This window comes from Oncorhynchus kisutch, unplaced genomic scaffold (assembly GCF_002021735.2).
Source record: "Oncorhynchus kisutch isolate 150728-3 unplaced genomic scaffold, Okis_V2 Okis03b-Okis08b_hom, whole genome shotgun sequence".
In the NCBI taxonomy this organism is placed as follows: domain Eukaryota; kingdom Metazoa; phylum Chordata; class Actinopteri; order Salmoniformes; family Salmonidae; genus Oncorhynchus; species Oncorhynchus kisutch.
The window spans coordinates 6793419-6812712 of NW_022261980.1; the positions used below are offsets into that span (position 1 = coordinate 6793419).

At 43.2% G+C, this 19294-nt stretch overlaps 1 protein-coding gene across 4 annotated transcripts in view; it reads right to left on the reverse strand.

Moving 5' to 3' along the window:
- LOC109876610 (casein kinase I) overlaps window positions 1-19294 on the reverse strand; it is a 40545-nt gene that overhangs the window by 8414 nt on the left and 12837 nt on the right. For 2 of the 4 annotated variants that reach the window (XM_031812716.1, XM_031812718.1), the window contains exons 3-12: window positions 18249-18289; window positions 14446-14515; window positions 5474-5625; window positions 4875-5109; window positions 4405-4490; window positions 4233-4317; window positions 3841-3989; window positions 3634-3741; window positions 1251-1358; window positions 84-190 (exon numbers count right to left, since the gene is read on the reverse strand). In XM_031812716.1, coding sequence (XP_031668576.1) covers window positions 84-190; window positions 1251-1358; window positions 3634-3741; window positions 3841-3989; window positions 4233-4317; window positions 4405-4490; window positions 4875-5109; window positions 5474-5625; window positions 14446-14515; window positions 18249-18289 — 1141 coding nt within the window. The remainder of the gene's footprint in view (window positions 1-83; window positions 191-1250; window positions 1359-3633; window positions 3742-3840; window positions 3990-4232; window positions 4318-4404; window positions 4491-4874; window positions 5110-5473; window positions 5626-14445; window positions 14516-18248; window positions 18290-19294) is intronic. The other 2 variants (XM_031812719.1, XM_031812720.1) reach the window with 1 other exon arrangement.

Genomic DNA, 19294 nt, shown 5'->3' on the forward strand with positions numbered 1-19294 from the left:
AGTAGGAGAGAGAGAGATGGAGGAGGAGGGGTGAAGCAGAGAGAGTAAAGTTGGAGAGAGATGAGGGGTGAGCTGATACATACTTGGCCTCATCCACCACCTCCACCTCAGCCTGGACTGTGATTGGTGCGTTGGAGTGTGTTGCCAGAGGGTCATCGGCATTCAGCTCCCCATTGGTTGAACTGACCACCTGTGGCACACGGAGAGAGGGTTGATTCAGATGGAGTCAATGACCGTTTCCACAACTTCACCGCTCAAAAACAGTGCCAGTCCATGACGCACGCACGCACACGATGTATACTGCAAGTAATCCCATCTATTGTGTTCTGTATCAAAACCGTATTTATTGAAATATTATCAAGCTTTGTCAAGCAGTTTTAGCTTTTCAAATTTTAAATAAATCAATAAACTTTTCAATCTTAAATGAACCTCTCCAAATATTTATCAAGAGGTGTGAGTAAAATGTGAGGCATAAATGTATTACACCAGCCATTAAATCACACTATACTGAAGCCCTAAAATGCAGGGGCATTATTTGATGAAGATTTACCCTATTTAGGATTATTTAATCGAAAACATGCATTGCTAAACCAAGTCAACGCAACCTGCATTCTTATCACTGCACCAAACACAACAAGGATCAATCTGGTTGTATAATGTCAGTTCGTCATGGTTATTAGGTTATTTAGTCATTTCATCTGAGCTCCTAGAGTGTGGCTCTCCTTATCTTTTTCAAGTGTTCTACTCTTCTAGTCAGCCAGCCAGCCAGCGCCTCTCATAAACAGGTGTTCTACTCCGCCAGCCAGCGCCTCACCTAATAAACAGGTGTTCGACTCCGCCAGCCAGCCAACGCCTCACCTAATAAACAGGTGGTCTACTCCGCTAGCCAGCACCTCACCTAAACAGGTGGTCTACTCCGCTAGCCAGCACCTCACCTAAACAGGTGGTCTACTCCGCTAGCCAGCAGATTAGTTTGTCATAACCAGTCGTCACCTGTTTCGAAGCTTGTCTTTCTAAAAACACAGGGAAAGAAGACCAAGGGCTATCAGCTGTAGGACAAAAGATGTGTGAGCACACACACAACAAATCTAACTCTGTCACACACACCTCCACACTCAAGTATGCCACTGATGTGTAACATATGCCATGGACATATTTGTGGTGGACCCCGGCACACCATGTGAGGAAACGGGGTGGAGGGGGAAGTGGACAACGGACTGATGGGTCAACGTGGAGGTGTAGTAGTGTACCTGCACTGAGCCCCCGTGCCTGTCCGATGCCAGGTGGGAGGCCATGTAGGAGGAGTTTGTCCGACTGGGCTGCACTTCCCATGCTCCCCTCCGGTCAGAAGCTGCCGTCTGCTCAGGGAGTTGTGGTGGTGATGGAAGGGAAAGGGAGTGAGGGTGGGAAGGGTCGTTGCGAGTTTGGGTGGAATGGGTGGGGGCGGGGTTTAAGTGTGTGGGGGCGTGGCCAGGTGTCATGCAAAGCAGCACGAGAAAGGAAAGGGAAAAAAAGCAGAGATGAATAAAAAAGGCGAAGCAGGAAACTGCATTAGTGACCGAGGGCCGGATACTAACTTGGCGCTACGCACATTCCACTCAAACTTCTGCTTAAATCTCCCCCACTGAAATCAGTGGGTGCTCTACACAAAACTAGGTTATAGTAAGGCGTGAGCTTCACAAGTTGGGATTTGGCCCTGAGTGAACCAGTCATCACACGACAGAATAAACACAGGGCAGTTGACTACATAAAGGATTCAATCAACGGGACTGTAATACATGAACTACAGTGGCAAGAAAGTATGTGAAACCTTTGGAATTATCTGGATTTCTGCATGAATTGGTCAAAAAATTAGATCTTTATCACCTAAGTCAACACAGACAAATACAGTCTGCTTAAACCAATAACACTCAAATTATTGTATTTTTCTTGTCTATATTGAATACATAATTTAAACATTCACAGTGTGGGTTGGAAAAGGTATGTGAACCCCTAGCTAATGACTACTTCAAAATTGAGATGCTGTGGCATGACCTCAAAAAGAGCAGTTCACACCAGTCATTCCAAGAATATTGCTGATCTGAAACAGTTTTGTAAAGAGGAATGGTCCAAAATTCCTCCTGACCGTTGTGCAGGTTTGATCTGCAACTACAGAAAACTTCTGTTGAGCTTATTGCTGCCAAAGGAGGGTCAACCAGTTATTAAATCCAAGGGTTCACATACTTTTCCCACCCTGCACTGTGAATGTTTACACGGTGTGTTCAATAAAGACATGAAAATATAGAATTATTGTTTGTGTTATTAGTTTAAGCAGACTGCGTTTGTCTACTGTTGCAACTTAGATAAAGATCAGATCAAATTGTATAACCAATTTATGCAGAAATCCAGGTAATTCCAAAGGGTTCACATACCTTCTTCTTGCCACTGTCTCTTTTGGCCGTTTATTTAAAAGAGTAAGAATGATAGAAGTGTCTGCATATCAACTAGCAATATTCAGCATGTGAGCTTGGTTCAGACTGAGATTTCCCATTGTGATGTGACTGTGGTGAGGTGATGGTTAACTTCCTCAAAGCCTGATTTCCCTCTCTGGTATTTGGCCAGTGTTGAGGAATGCATGCAGAGGTGGCATGTGCAAAAGGTTAAGGTAGCCCCTTATGAATCAAATGCTTGTCAAAGGGTTCAAAGCCACAGTGCACTGGCAAATAAAGTTAGCATTAAACTTACTTTTGTAAGGAACACCATTTTATTTAAACCAGGAAATACAAAAAAGTTAAATCCTTTAATGTTCCGTTAAATATCAGGAGGTTTATACACATGCATCTTTGCCATTATGTGCGTCAAACAAGCCCCGCAGTCTTGCATGCTTAATAAGCGTCGCAGTTGGCTGCAGCTGTGGGATCCAACCACCATTGTTTATTTAACAGAGTAAGAATGATGAGTCTGACTCAGTGGGTTATGGCCTGTAGCTGCTGTGGTACCTCCCCACCACACCCAAGGGACCCACTCTGTAAACTCCCCCCACCACAGATTGTAAAACGTGCTCTTCAGTAAGTAGGTGGAGGAGGAGGGTTCAGTGTTGGAGGATGTAGGTTGCTCTAATCAAATCAAGCTTGATCTAGATTGACATGGATGCAATGCGCTTCACAGAAAAAAAGAACAATGGTACAAATTAAATATTTATAACAGAGGATTAAAAAAAACTAAAAGGCACCCTAAGGAAAAGGCACCCTAAGGAAAAGGCACCCTAAGGAAAAGGCACCCTAAGGAAAAGGCACCCTAAGGAAAAGGCACCCTAAGGAAAAGGCACCCTAAGGAAAAGGCACCCTAAGGAAAAGGCACCCTAAGGAAAAGGCACCCTAAGGAAAAGGCACCCTAAGGAAAAGCAGTCAAATGTGTTTCAAGATCCCTATTAAATATGTCCACAGTCTCGGTCCCCCTCAGGTTCTCCGGCAGGCTATTCCAGAGGCTAGGGGGATAGTAACTAAAGGGGTAACCTAACAGCCGTTAGGATCCTTGCGCCTTAATTGAAAAACACTGTGGTTAGGGCACTCCCTTGTCAAATCATCAGTGTGGATCAGGGGTTTCCAGAGCCAGTTGAACTGGCAGCTCTGGGAAAGTGGAGGTCCAGCTTACCTGATTCCTCATGGGTTGGTGCTGCGAGGGCCGGTCTCTGTGCGGGTGGCTCTCTCTCGTGATGGCAGATGCCCCAGAGTCCATGTTGACAGTCCCCACTGGTGTTGGCTATGGGGTACAACAGTAAACCAGTGTTATATTGTAGCTAAAATACTTAGGCCTGCTCTGTTTCCCCCCCAATATTAGTCAGTGAGTGGAGTTACATACTATCTGCCTGCCGACCCAGTCGTAGGTGTAATCGAAGGTGTATCCTTTCCGTTCAAACAGCTCTGTAAACAGGGTCCTCAGGTATTCGTAGTCAGGCTTTTCAAAGAAATCCAACCGTCTTACGTAACGCAAATAGGTGGCCATCTCCTCTGTAACAGCAAACACCCAATGTAGATGTAGATTTGAATGAGTCATCTGCACCATTGTGTAATGTGAGGAAAAATACAACATCCTGAAGCATAGTCATGGGGCTCCAAAAGTACTCTGGCCTACAACTAGCTAAATTACCATCATCACTTGTAAAATAAATCAATAAATCAATAATAATAATACCGAACGTGTTGCATTGAAAACAACTGTAGATTTGGATGAGAGAAATGGTCAGGCTGTACCTGGGAAGCTCTCACAGAGAACCTCAACTGGAGTATTTCTTTTCGTGTCTCCGATCTTCTGGTATCGTTCTTTCAGTGTATCAGCCTGTGAAAGAACCACATAAAGTTTAACATCTGTACGTTGCTACAAACACAGCACAAGTGGGAAATCTCAGAGGACCTGCTGACATACCTTTAGTCCTTGCCACGGTAGACTCCCACGGAGGAAGTACATGAACATGTGACCCAAGGCTTCCAGGTCGTCTCGACGACTTTGTTCTATTAATAAAAACCAGTGAGAGTCACTTCAAAAAGGAAGAAAACGCAGTGAGCCATGATTAGAATTTCCTTAACTTGATTTAACCCCAACCCTTTTCTGGGAAACTGCCTCCCTTTTTGTGATAACAGTCCAAGAGCCCTAGTCACTCATAAACCCTGGCTAAGTTATACTTAGTATTTGCAACCTTACCAAACTTAAATGAAAAAAAGAAGAAGTCCATGCCAAGAAATGTTGCCTACTCATTGGCCAAATCCAAGCAGACATGATTTATCGAAAAGTATGAACACCTCATAATCAAGTTTCACAACACTAGCATGCTGACAAAGCAGTGTCTAACATTTACGTAAATCACCCCTCCGAAATTCTTGGCAAACCAGACATACCTTTTCCCAAATGTGTGTTGATGGACATGTATCGGGCCGTCCCGGTTAAGCTCTTGTGCTCCCGGTACGGGATGTGTTTTTTGGTTTCAGGGTCGATGTACTCTTTGGCCAGGCCAAAGTCAATGATGTGGATAATGTGGTCTTTTTTGCATCCTCCGCGTCCGATGAGAAAGTTTTCAGGCTTTACGTCTCTGTAGATGAGGTTTTTAGAGTGCACATACTCCATCCGGGAGATCTGAATAGGAAAGTCACAGGACAGTCAGTAACAGAGTGGCCTACTGAACTATGCATGGGTACACACAGACTAGACCAATAAGTTCATCAATCAGGGTTCAATAAGAAAACAGAAACTCGACCCAAAAATCTGATCTCAGCAGGATTGGGGACATTTATAATCTAATTATTTTCCGGGGATGAATTCATGATTTTAAAAAAAGAAGCCCCTTTCCAAATCATGAACTGGGAAAAACATTTAATTACAACATTTTAAGTTCTCTTAAAAATTGTCTGAATTACATGAAATTGAGCTCAACCTTTGAATTGCAGACCAGTTTGAACACATCTTGTAAATATAGCATTATTTGATGTTGGGAACTCACCAGCTGAATGGCAATCATTAATACAGTCTTTAGTGAGAAGGTCCTGTCACAAAGGTCAAAGAGGTCTTCTAAACTGGGGCCCAGCAGCTCTAGAACCATGGCATTATACTTCCCACAGGGCCCAAAGTAGAACACCTGGGGCAGGCCTTCCGCTGAAAGAGACCGAGGGAGAATAGGACTATTAGAATAATACAAAGGCAACTTCTAGTTATTGCCTTGTTGCCTGCTGACATAGTAAACCACATGTAGGTCGGTCTGACCAGTTTCAATAGACCATTTGAATTGTGTTACACTCCTGTGGACCCATGCACTGAAAGCAGCATTGAAGTCCTGGGAATGAGAGGAGCTGTAGAGTGACCTTGTGGGGGGAAAGTCTTGCATGTTATTTCTGTCTCATCTAACAATGATGAGAGAGGTTGAACCCAGGGCAGCCACAGGCATCATGGATCTCAGATCAGCCAGATGGGAGGAGTAGCACAGACACAGAGGTTCAGAGGTCAGAGACCGATGCCTGCCAGGTATGCACTAACCAGAGGAAAAGGAGTAGTCTAAACCCAAACAGCCTGCGGAGATGGATGGCACTGTTCAAACAGGGTCAACTGACTGCAGTGTGTTGAGACTAATGCTCTATGTAGGCTACAGATGTAGGCTCTTAAATTTGATCATCCTGTTGCAGGAGAACTTTCCCACAATGTAGGAGATTTAAAATGTCTAGTGTATTTGATGTTTAAAAAGGCATCTAAAGTTTGCAATTTCCACTTTGACATTTCAGACTTGATTTTACCTTATGAAAAACATATCAACCACTACAAAAATGTCCATTAATAATACTATCATAATAATAATAATTCACACTTCCCATTGCTGCAGGATAATTTGTCTGCTTTAGCAAACTGGCTCAAATTAAGATTATACACCTGTATGTAAAGGTTGTGAACCTAATACAGTATATACTAGGCAGTAGGTTTTGTATGAAGGTGGTTCACAAACTGTGTTTGAAATAATAATAACTCAGTTATGCTTTCAACTTACTCTTGAAAGTTGTCATAGTAGAATGCAAAAGGTTCAATTTAGAAATTGGGTAGTGCCATCATCAGTTTTCCTCTTGACATGTCAGGCATTTTATACCTTAGAGAGATATTTAAACAGGTAGGAAATATGCAACAGCAGCATTTAACATGATCTTTGAATGACTACCTCATCTATGTACCCCACACACACAGATAATTGTAAGGTCCCTCAGTTGAGCAGCGAATTTCAAACAGATTCAACCACAAAGACCAGGGAGGCTTTCCAATGCCTCGCAAAGGGCAGATGGGTGCAATTAAAAATGGTGAAGTTATTAATTACACTTCGGATGGTGTATCAATACACCCAGTCACTACAAAGATACAGGCGTCCTTCCTAACTCAGTTGCCATAGAGGAAGGAAACCGCTCCGGGATTTCACCAGGAGGCCAATGGTGACTTTAAAACAGTTAAGAGTTTAATGGCTGTGACAGGAGAAAACTGAGGATGGATCAACAACATCCACAATACTAACCTAATATAGTGAAAAGGAAGCATGTAATGAATCAAAAATATTTAAAAATGCATCCTGTTTGCAACAAGGCACTAAAGTAACAATGCAAAAAATGTGGCAGGGCAATTAACTTTACGTCCTGAATCAAAATGATACATTTGGGGCAAATCCAATACAACACATTACTGCGTACCCCTCATATTTTCAAGCATAGTGGTGCCTGCATCATGTTATGGGTAAGCGTGTAAACGTTAAGGACTGGGGAGTTTCAGGATAAAAAAAAGAAACTGAACGGAGCTAAGCACAGGCAAAGTCCCAGAGGAAAACCTGGTTCAGTCTGCTTTCCACCAGACCCTGGGAGATAAATTCACCTTTCAGCAGGCCAATAACATAAAACACTAGGCCAAAATCTACATTGGAGTTGCTTACCAAGAAGACCGTGAAGACTTCAATCTGCTTGAAAATGTATGGCAAGACCTGAAAATGGTTGTCTAGTAATGATCAACAACCAACAGGGCCTAAAATGAACACCCACTACCTGCGGGTAGATTTTGACATTGGCGGGTAAAGAGGTCTATTTCACCAGCCACGTTAGCGGGTGGTCAGGGTCCACCGTGCGAGCATTTCACTCGTATTTGTCAATAAAAATAGTTAAGTACGATCACATTTACAGTAGAATATATGCTGCAGCAGCTGTTTTCAAAGTATTTCTGCTGTTTAGTATCATAGCTGGTAAATTAATCGCACAAAGTCAAAGAACTACAAATCCTATATAGCCTATTCCATCTTGCGCAGCAACACTGCCTGGCTGGCGGCTATGCGCACGTGAAGATCTGCGAAAAGGCATAAACCGGATGATGTCTGCTGAAGTGAGACTTTGTCCTTGTGTTTCTTGGCTAATTAAGTTGTTTTACTCACAAGCTAGGTTGTTTTTCTGTTTGCATTTCAACTGCTAGAGAAGAGAAGACAATGCTTCTACTAAGACTAAATCTCACAGGCACAAACATGACTGGAGGTGTGGAAAGCTCTTAGAGACTTTCCCAGAAAGACTCACTGCTGTAATCACTGCCAAAGGTGATTCTTATGTATTGACTCAGGGGGTTGAATACTTATCGAATCAAGATAGTGTTTGATTTCAGTAATTTATTACTAATGTTAAAAAAAATCCCCACTTAGACTGACTACTTTTGGTAGATCATTGATAAAAATGGACAATTAAATCCACTTCATAAAATAACACAATGTGGAAAAAGTCAAGGGGTGCGAATATTTTCTGAAGGCGCTGTACACTAGGGGGGAATAAACAGCTGGAACAGGTTCTATTCTGTGCTGTGTCGGGGGCCAATTAGCCTGTTCTGTAGGTTGCCAATTGTGAAACAGGAGTAGGCATTGACATCTCGGGTGCTCGCGGGGAGCCAAGGCAGGAGTGAAAAACCAAGTGGCACCGTGGGGATGAGCTGTGAACAAGGGCTAATAAGAGGCTTCAAACAGGACCTCCCATGTCACTGCCAAGAGGCAGAAGATGCATGGTGGAATAGATTTAGCTAACTGGGACATTTTGATCCTGCTGTAGACTGATGTTCAGTTCTGTCAATGACGAATCATAATCAGGGAGACAAAGGGCAGGTTTACCTCACCAAATCTAGTTTGTCAGGCCTAAAATACGAGCGACACAGGTGGCCAAACAAGTCATTACTGGAGCGGAAGCAGACTTCATCCATCCCGGACAGATGACTGAGCAGCCTGGGCCTTACGGTAATAAAACATTCATTTATGGGAAGGATTGGCTGGCGGGAGAGCGCTTTGATGAACCATTAGTATCCACTTTCAAGCCATTGTGCACATCAGATATTCTCATCTCATAACACTGCAGCACTGTGCTTATAATTCTGAACAAGGTGCTTCTGTACTCTACTCATGGTATTGAGATGTTGTACGAACCAAATAAAAATGTTTCAACTGTTGCACCATTTTAAAAACTACTACCATATGCCAACCTTGCCTGACAACTCAAACTGAATTCTTCCACTGCTCTTTGTTCGCTACAGTCTGAGATTGCTATCATTAAAGTTGTTTGTAGGGGATGTCAGAATGAGGGGTGTTGTACAAAACAGTCATCAGCCATTAGATAATTTCTAACCAAATCAGAGTATCAAAGCCAGTGACACATTCTCAAAACGCTGCTTTAGCCACGTGTGTTCTGGCTCTGGTCCAACCCATCGGTTTCTGGGACCAATCCGAACGGTTAGAATGTGTTTGCGTTCTATAAATCATTGGGGAGGTGCTTAGATCCAGACTCATTGAGGAGAAGCAACTAATGTCAGTCGGCGTGTCGTTGCGTTTGGCCAGAGAAAGGAGTTTGGGTAGCCTGGAAAATGCCAACCACCAATAGCTGACAATACAAGGAAACACTTGTTCTCTCCGAAACAAGTCCAGGCATGCCCACAGGGATTTTCTGATATGCAGGGGAATTTCCAAACTTACTGAACTCCTAGAGAGAAAATACATTCACACTGTGAAGATGTAGTAGGCCTATATCAAGCAGCGTTGTGTGTTATTACAGTCAATATTTATTAAGTAAATAATATTTAAGCAACCCTAGTAAACCCTCACTAGGGTTGGGCAATATCTGGATACATCCAGCCGTCCACCGGTCCAAACATCGTTGATATACGACGGTATTACCTTTCTTTTTGTTTCCCCCCCCGGGGCTGGGGAGAGCACGTCATTGCAACTCTTACCCTCACAATTAAATATTAAGTTGAAGCTGGTACTTCTTTGGAGACAAAGGAAGATATTAAGGGCACATACTAAGTATAACTAAAACATTCAGTATTTTGAGAATCACCGTAGAAACGATCCCGTGTTTAAGTCCTGTGGTGAATGAGCGAGAGGAAGATGGGCAGAACAAAATCCAACTTAACAGCAACCTGTCCCTGTCAACCTGTCCCTGTCAACCTGTCCCAGTCAACCTGTCCCAGTCAACCTGTTCCAGTCAACCTGTCCCAGTCAACCTGTCCCAGTCAACCTGTCCCAGTCAACCTGTCCCAGCCAGTCAGCCCTAGAGCCCCATTGACTGCCTGCAGACGCCTACAGAGCCGTCATGTGACTGATCCATCTATGCCGGTGTATGACACGCCTACAGAGCCGTCATGTGACTGATCCATCTATGCCGGTGTATGACACGCCTACAGAGCCGTCATGTGACTGATCCATCTATGCCGGTGTATGACACGCCTACAGAGCCGTCATGTGACTGATCCATCTATGCCGGTTTATGGGAAAAGGGCTATACATAATGTTGCTCTGGAACAAAGTTCTTTCAATAAACACATGAGAGGACGGGGGAGGTCTCTCCTCTCATCTCTTCTCTGAGAGCAGTGGTGCTTGTAAGACGAGGTCGGTTGGAGGCTGCAGCTAAGAGGCAGTCATGCTGAAAGCCATAGGAGGAACACATCATGGATATTTCTGGAAATGACAAATGAGTAGCCCAACCCTCCCACGCTACAAATGTTCCCAAGCAAACATTTACTTGACAACACTTTGGAAAATATTGTGTTTGAGATTGTTTGGACAAGTCTAATAGAATCGGGGTGCTTTTCACCTGCAATTTCTCCTTGCACAGCACCAATTGACATGGACTGGGTGGGTAGAGAGTAGGTTTTGCTGTACATCTCAGTGGCAAGTCTTGATCCTCTTCTTACTACATTTAGAACCATCCACCCAGAAACATTAGGTGTACGGCGTCACTGTGAAGGACCTCACAGCAAGATGATATGGCAAAGGGTTTAGTCTTCTATAGAAACAACAACCGTACACAGCCCCAATCTGAAAGGGCACAGATTAAGCTGCTCTCTTTCCTTAAGAAGAACAGCAGCTTTCCACCAAACAGGATGCTTCCATTCATCTCAATTAGATGTGGTTGAATCATTAATCCATCTGGTTATCCCTCACATCTAGAGCCAACATCTGCCCTCAATGGGAGCAAGATAATGATCCTGATGGGAGTCAGGATTTAAATGTGCAAGTTGAGACTTATGCAGAGCTATACAAGTTAACTCATTTTCCCATAAATCCCTTGACATTCAAGTCAGTAGGAACAAAAGGGACATATTTTAGTGAACAAATTCAGCTCTGTTTAAATTTCATTGAACTTTTCTGCTGAGTCACATTCAGATGATAGGTCGGTTGGTTTATGGGCTAGGTGTCTCCTGGCCTGATCCAATCAGAGGTTGTAGTGGTGACCAGACAGCCAATCAGAGGCTGTAGTGGTGACCAGAGCACTGGTGTAGTGGTACAGTGCTTGGCCTGGCTCCTGCCAGGGCCTTTACTTGGCACGCTGGATGAAAAGCAGAAATGAGTGTGACATCATGGCATTTGGAGCATACAACAATTTCACATACCCAAAAAGCTTGGGTAGGAGGTAGAAAAAAGCGGAATTTGTCGTCTCCCCACTAGCACAGACTTTGCTGATAAAGGGAAAATGTACTACGATTGCAATATGTTGTCTCACCTAGCGATCTTAGGATAAATGCACTAGTTGTAAGTCGCTCTGGATAAGGTCATCTGCTAAATGACTCAAATGTAATATGAGGTAAGTTGGTGTTTAGACAGGCAGTCCCACTAAATAATGAATGAGTTTCCGCATGGATGGCTTTTCCCACTCTTTACGTCTGCGAGCGTGACAGTAGAAGCGGCATGCTCTTTGTTGGACTAGCACCAGGGGTGGGCAACATATGGCCTTGCTGTCCAGATCCCATTCAATCTGGCCTGCGGGAGGTTATTTTAGGGGGGTGGGGGGAATGATTATTTTGGGTAAACAAAAACATCAGGCCACTCGATTGTCTAAAACTAGATCGAAAGTATGTAGGAAAAAAAATGGACCTGTTCGTTTTCAAATAACTTCCCCTTTTCTGGTCCGCAAATTACTTTTGACTAAATAAATATGATCCGAATGTGGACATCACGATGGGGCCCTTGAGCCAAAATTATTTCTCACCCCTGGACTAGACAATACTCACACCAACCGGTCTACTCTGTAGGGCAAAGGCACTCGACAGCATCTTCAGAGAGCTGTGACCTGGGCAAAAGAACAAGACGTACCTTCACATTCCAAGCCAGATGCAAGAATTGGAGAGCAAACTGGTTTTTACATCTCAGCCACTCTTGGAAGATGATGGAAGTCTAATAGGAAGTGGTTCTGTACTTGAAAGACAATGGAAGTACAATAGGAAGTGGTTCTGTACTTGAAAGACAATGGAAGTACAATAGGAAGTGGTTCTGTACTTGAAAGACAATGGAAGTCTAATAGGAAGTGGTTCTGTACTTGAAAGATAATGGAAGTACAATAGGAAGTGGTTCTGTACTTGAAAGACAATGGAAGTCTAATAGGAAGTGGTTCTGTACTTGAAAGACAATGGAAGTCTAATAGGAAGTGGTTCTGTACTTGAAAGACAATGGAAGTCTAATAGGAAGTAGTTCTGTACTTGAAAGACAATGGAAGTACAATAGGAAGTGGTTCTGTATTATTAAAAACTGACGTGTTTCAGCTTTGAAGCTTAATCTTAAAACACCTGATTATGAAACAAAAAGCAACCTACTCCTCAGTTGCAATTTATGTTGTTGTCTGATGCACTCGTCTGCTCCATAGTTGGCTGGCGTGAGTCTGACAAGGACATATCCTATCTCCATTTCTGGAAGAATGACCTTTGGTAGTTTTACTGTTTTCCCAACAAACAAAAAAGCACCAATGAAAAAGCACTGTTTTCACCATGGTTTAATAGGAGCTTCTTAGAGCAGCTATTAAAAGATCCCTTCATTTCTATTGTATCTCAGCGTGTGGGTTTCCACCCATTTCCTCAGATACTCGGGGAGGGGAAAAAAAGTAGTGTTTCCCATAATCTAATGCTCTATAATGATCATTAGGTCTTCACAAGATTCCTGACAGTGGCTGGTGTAAGGGGGGTGAATACTATTTGATGGGACCTTGGACCTTGCATTAACTAGTAACTGTTCTACACAGAAATGCAACAGCAGTGAGCATCTTTTGAATGTTTAGGCAAGTTTGAACAAACTCAAATTCCACCTCTTCTGAAGTTGATTCAAGCAGTGTGAAACATATAAGCATCAAGGCAGGCACCAATGACTATGGGGGAATTATTTTTTTGTCTGATGTCCAAATCGTTAAGGCCTATTTGCTTAAAAACATAAACATTTTTTTATTTAAAAAAAAATAATGTTATCTGTATGCAGAACTTGTTAAGTGGAGACCTCTAGACAAAAACAGGCAATTCATACAATTCCAGATTTTGTTGTATTAACAGGTCTCAGCCCCCCCTTTCCATGGTAATAATATGAAGGCGTCACACAAAAAAGGCCTCCATGGCAGCAACCAGAACCGAGAGCTCAAATTCGTCCTCAGTATCGCACACTTTCTCTCTAAACATTGAGATAATGACCCACAGCTAGCACAGCTGGCATTTAAACGTGACCCCTGTAAACTGTAAAGGGTTACATCTCTGCTAGGTGTTGGCGGTGGCGAATGACAGCACTTCCTGTATGGGGGGATGCAAATGCCGAGATCAAACACCACCGGCGGCTCACACAGACAAAGGAGAGGGCTTGTCGTAGCTATACATCCACGGTAACTTATCTTCCTCCCCAGAGAACAGACACACAAACAACCAGGGCAGTTGTTCCCAGGAACATTAGGCTAAAGGAGTCTTATCAGCACTGGGGAAAGGAAGTTGCTTTCTGCTGCCTGGTGGTGGGGGGCTTCAAGTTGTATGAGCGAGAAATACGGGGATAGCCTTTCCTTCCTGTTGTGGATTCTCCCTCCCTGGTAAACCAACATCCTAGTGTCAAAACCAACATGAGGTATAGTGGTAGCCTAGTGGTTAGAGCGTTGGGCCAATGACCTAAAGGTTGCTGGATCGAATCCCCGAGCTGACAAAGTAAAAATCTGTCGGTCTGCCCCTGAGCAAGGCAGTCGATTAAGACAGCCCCCCGCACCTCTTTGATTCAGAGGGGCTGGGTTAAATGTGGAAGACACATTTCAGTTGAAGGCATTCTGTTCTAAAACTGACTAGGTTTCCCTTAGTGCCGGTCTTGCAAACATCGTCTGTTGTGCTTCATGTGTCATACAAGCCCATTCAACTAGGTTAAGATCATAGTCTCAGCTGTAGAAACCAACCACAATGGATTTTAATCATTTATATTTGAGATGTCCAACCAATTTACAGGTCAAACTAGTCCCTTGCATGAAATGAAGCCAAAATATTCTCAAAATTAATGTCAAAGCTTATCGTTGTCATCTAGAGCGAGTAATCACTTATTGTGGATATGGGGTAATCTTTTTGTTAAATCAACCAAAAACAGTTGAGTGATTGTCATGCAGCAAACACAAGAACACCAGGGAACAGGAATGAAGATAATCCAGAGCGTGACCTTACCTGTACTTCCTAATGTTTTGTAGAACCGGTACTCCAAATGTAACTGTGGTGCCCTCGACTTGACTGGTTCCTGCGCGACAGGGTACAACAAAGCACTTCAATTAACAATGGGGGGGGGATACACTTTTACTGACTGGCAGTTTCCCCCACAGCATTTGGGTTTAAATTGCTAACTTAAATTGTAATGAGACTTTTGCGAGCTTCATATTTTTTGGTAGTACAGCAATTTATAGCCGTCTGGAGAGCTATTAGAATGGCATGAGTCATTTCCCGTGCCACAGCTTTTAGAGGCACACCTAAGCTGGCATTTCCACCAGCTACTATTATCTGCTTGTCCAGAACAGTCCTGCCAGGCAACCATTGTGCCACACATATCCCAGCCTAGCTTGTGATGTATGAAGAGCATTAGGACTATTAACTTCAATACATGTTAGCAGGTATCCTTTACAGGGGTCGCGTTAAGAGCTCAGAAATCTGCATTTTCAAAAAATATCTGTTTAAATAATTTCACCTGCGTTTTATATTGAAAGTCAAGTGTTTGGTCTTTCAATATAGATAAACTGGTCCGGGGAGGGCAACTATAGTTCTCCTTCACCAAAAATACATTCATGCAACACATTTGGCAGAAAATAGCTTCATTTTCATCAGATGACAACAGAAGTGCAACGCTATTTGGCTGGCAGCCACACAAGTAAATGAGCTTACAATGAATAAGCTAGTTATTCCTGTGTTGCAAAAAACAATGCATGGCCATCAAATTTCTAATGTTTACTATAGAAAGAATGCAGCCAGCTACATTTCCTAATGTTTTGCTTGAAGTTAATCTGGCATTTTACCAGAGAAAAGTAGACTACACTGAGAAAAGTACCAGAGAAAAGTAGACTACACTGAGAAAAGTACCAGAGAAAGGTAGACTACACTGAGAAAAGTACCAGAGAAAAGTAGACTACACCAGTCAGAGCGTTGGACTAGTAACCGAAAGGTTGCAAGTTCAAATCCCCGAGCTGACAAGGTACAGATCTGTTGTTCTGCCCCTGAACAGGCAGTTAACCCACTGTTCCTAGGCCGTCATTCAAAATAAGAACTAGTTCTTAACCGACTTAAAGGTAAAAAAAAAAAAAAATCATAATCACTAGTTAAACTAGTAATATCATCAACCATGTGTAGTTATCTAGTGTGTCCTGCGTTGCATATAATCGATGCAGTGCACATTCGCGGAAAAAGGACGTGGTTAGGTACACGTTGGAGAAATGACAGTCCTTTTTCCGTGAATGTGCACCGCATCAATTATATGCAACGGTACAGAGAGAAATTGTCCTATATATACTATATTAACTACAACCTAAAACCTCTTACCTTGGAATATTGAAGTCTCATATGAAAGTTGTTGGTTCCATTTAACATGTTCTCATGTTCTGAGCAAGGAACTTAAAAGTTAGCTTTTTTTTACATGGCACATATTGCATGTATTTTCTTCTCCAACACTTAGTTTTTGCATAATTTTTTTCACCAAATTGAACATGTTTCATTATTTATGAGGCTAAATGGATTTTTATTGATGTATTATGTTAAGTTAAAATAAGTGTTCAGTATTGTTGTAATTGTCATTATTACAAATAAAATAAAATAAAAAGTCGCCCGATTAAATCGGTATCTGCTTTTTTTGTTCCTCCAATAAATCGGTATCAGGGTTGAAAAACCCTAATCGGTCAACCTCTAGTTAACACCTATACAATTGGGATAAGTGCCATGGGATTATTAATGACCACAGAGAGTCAGGACACCTGTTTAATGTCACATCAGGAAGACGGCACCCTATGCAGAGCAATGTCCCCTTCACTGCCATGGAGCATTGGGATTCGATCTTAAGACCAGAGGGCCCTCCAACCCCACTTCCAACAGCATCTGGTCTCCCATCCAGGGACCTACTAGTGGCAACCCTGTTTAGCTTCAGAGGCAAGCCAGCAAGCAGTGGGATGCAGGGTGGTATGCTGGTATGCTGACAATTAGGCCTAGTCACTTCCACATAAAAAAGGACAAGTCTAATTTCCCTTTCAGTATCAACCCTCAGAAATCTTATTTTGTAAACAAAGACTTCAGTAGCCTACAATTGATATGCATTCATTCTGGCCCGATTCGAAGCATACAGAGCAGTGCTGCTGTCAAGTACCTCATACGACAGCCTCCAAACTCCTCTAGACCTGTCCTTTAGAGAAATTACTGCCAGGGCTCACCATGTTGACTGTCAACAACTTAAAGACAGTCTTCTGCTTCAAAGGCAGAGTCTGATGTTTTTCAGGCGATGTGTCCTCTGGGATCATTTTATTTATGTATTTATTTTGCCCCCTTTTCTCCCCAATTTCGTGGTATCCAATTGTTAGTAGTTACTATCTTGTCTCATCGCTACAACTCCCGTACGGGCTCGGGAGAGACGAAGGTCGAAAGCCATGCGTCCTCCGAAACACAACCCAACCAAGCCACACTGCTTCTTAACACAGCACGCATCCAACCCGGAAGCCAACCTCACCAATGTGTCGGAGGAAACGCCGTGCACCTGGCGACCTGGTTAGCCCTAGACCACTGGGCCACCCAGGTAGCCCCCTTTGCTCAATTATTGATGAGTGACAGATTATGCGTGTAGCCTTTGGGTCACCGCTAACTGTAGCCTACATAAGGCCTTTGGGTCACCGCTAACTGTAGCCTACATAAGGCCTTTGGGTCACCGCTAACTGTAGCCTACATAAGGCCTTTGGGTCACCGCTAACTGTAGCCTACATAAGGCCTTTGGGTCACCGCTAACTGTAGCCTACATAAGGCCTTTGGGTCACCGCTAACTGTAGCCTACATAAGGCCTTTGGGTCACCGCTAACTGTAGCCTACATAAGGCCTTTGGGTCACCGCTAACTGTAGCCTACATAAGGCCTTTGGGTCACCGCTAACTGTAGCCTACATAAGGCCTTTGGGTCACCGCTAACTGTGTTCGTAGCTTATGCCCGCCCATACCATAACCCCACTGCTACCATTGGGCACTGGTATACACGCTGTCTGCCATCTGCCCTGTACAGTCAAAACTGGGATTCATCTGTGAAGAGCACACCTCTCCAGCGTGCCAGCGTCCATCGTAGCTGAGCATTTGCCCACCGAAATCGGTTACGACCCCGAACTGAGCACACAGATGAGCTTCCCTGAGTAGGTTTCTGACAGTTTGTGCAGAAATTATTAGGTTGTGCAAATCCACAGTTTTATCAGCTGTCTGGGTGGTTGGTCTCAGACGATGCCGCATGTGAAGAAGCTGGATGGGGATGTCCTGCGCTGGCGTGGTTACACGTGGTCTGTAGTTGAGGCTGGTTGGACGCATTGCCAAGTTCTCTAAAATGATGTTGGAGCCAGCTTATGGTAGAGTAAATGAACATTCAATTCTCTGGCAACAACTCAATTCCTGCAGTCAGCATGCCAATTGCACGCTCCCTTAACTCGAGACATCTGTAGCATTGTGTAGTGTTACAAATTCGCACATTTTAGAGTGGCATTTATTGTCCCCAGCACAAGGTGCACCTGTGCAATGATCATGCTGTTTAATCAGCTTCTTGATATGCCACACCTGGTCAGGTGGAAGGATTATCTTGGCAAAGGAGAAATTCTCACTAAACGGGATGTAAACAAATATGTGAAAAAACACAATGAGAAATAAGCTTTTTATGTGTATGGAAAATGGCAGTGATCTTTTATTTCAGCTCATGAAACCAACACATGTTGTGTTTATATTTTTGTTCAGTGCATTTTTTTCAGGAGAGAGTACTTACCAGTTTAATAGCTACATACTCATTGGTGTAGAGGTTTTTACCTGAAACAAAGCAGAGAGAGAGGTGGCATTCAGATAAGAGCACTTTGGTTATTACTCAACCTACTGAAGGGCTTGCCTAAATAGAGTGTTTTGGTGTTTGGCTTAGTAGACAGCAAATGACCATCTCCAAAAGCAGTTTCAGAGCAGGACAAAAAAAGCATAGAAAAATAGTGAGCTTTGCGTTGCTCAGGGGAACTTCAGTCCAGCCTCAAGAAATGAGTGTGTATGCATCAATCTATCTCTAGACAGCGGTTTGTGTGTGACCCAATGATTCACAGTTGAAGTCGGAAGTTTACATACACCTTAGCCAAATACATTTAAACTCCGTTTTTCACAATTCCTGACATTTAATCAGAGTAAAAATGCCCTGTTTTAGGTCAGTTAGGATCACCACTTTACTTTAAGTGAAATGTCAGAATAACAGTAGAGAGAATGATTTATTTCAGTTTTTATTTCTTTCATCACATTCCCAGTGGGTCAGAAGTTTACATACACACAATTAGTATTTGGTACCATTGCCTTTAAATTGTTTAACTTGGGTCAAATGTTTCTGGTACCCTTCCACAAGCTTCCCACAAAAGTTGGGTCAATTTTGGCCCATTCCTCCTGAGAGCTGGTGTACCTGAGTCAGGTTCGTAGGCCTCCTTGCTCGCACACACTTTTTCAGTTCTGCCCACAAATGTTCTATAGGATTGAGGTCAGGGCTTTGTGATGGCCACTCCAATACCTGGAATTTGTTGTCCTTAAGCCATTTTGCCACAAATGTGGAAGTATGCTTGGGGTCATTGTCCATTTGGAAGACCCATTTGCAACCAAGCTTTAACTTTCTGACTGATGTCTTGAGATGTTGCTTCAATATATCCAATAATTTTCCTACCTCATGATGCCATCTATTTTGTGAAGTGCACCAGTCCCTCCTGCAGCAAAGCACCCCACAACATGATGCTGCCAACCCCGTGTTTCACGGTTGGGATGTTGTTCTTCGGCTAGCAAGCCTCCCCCTTT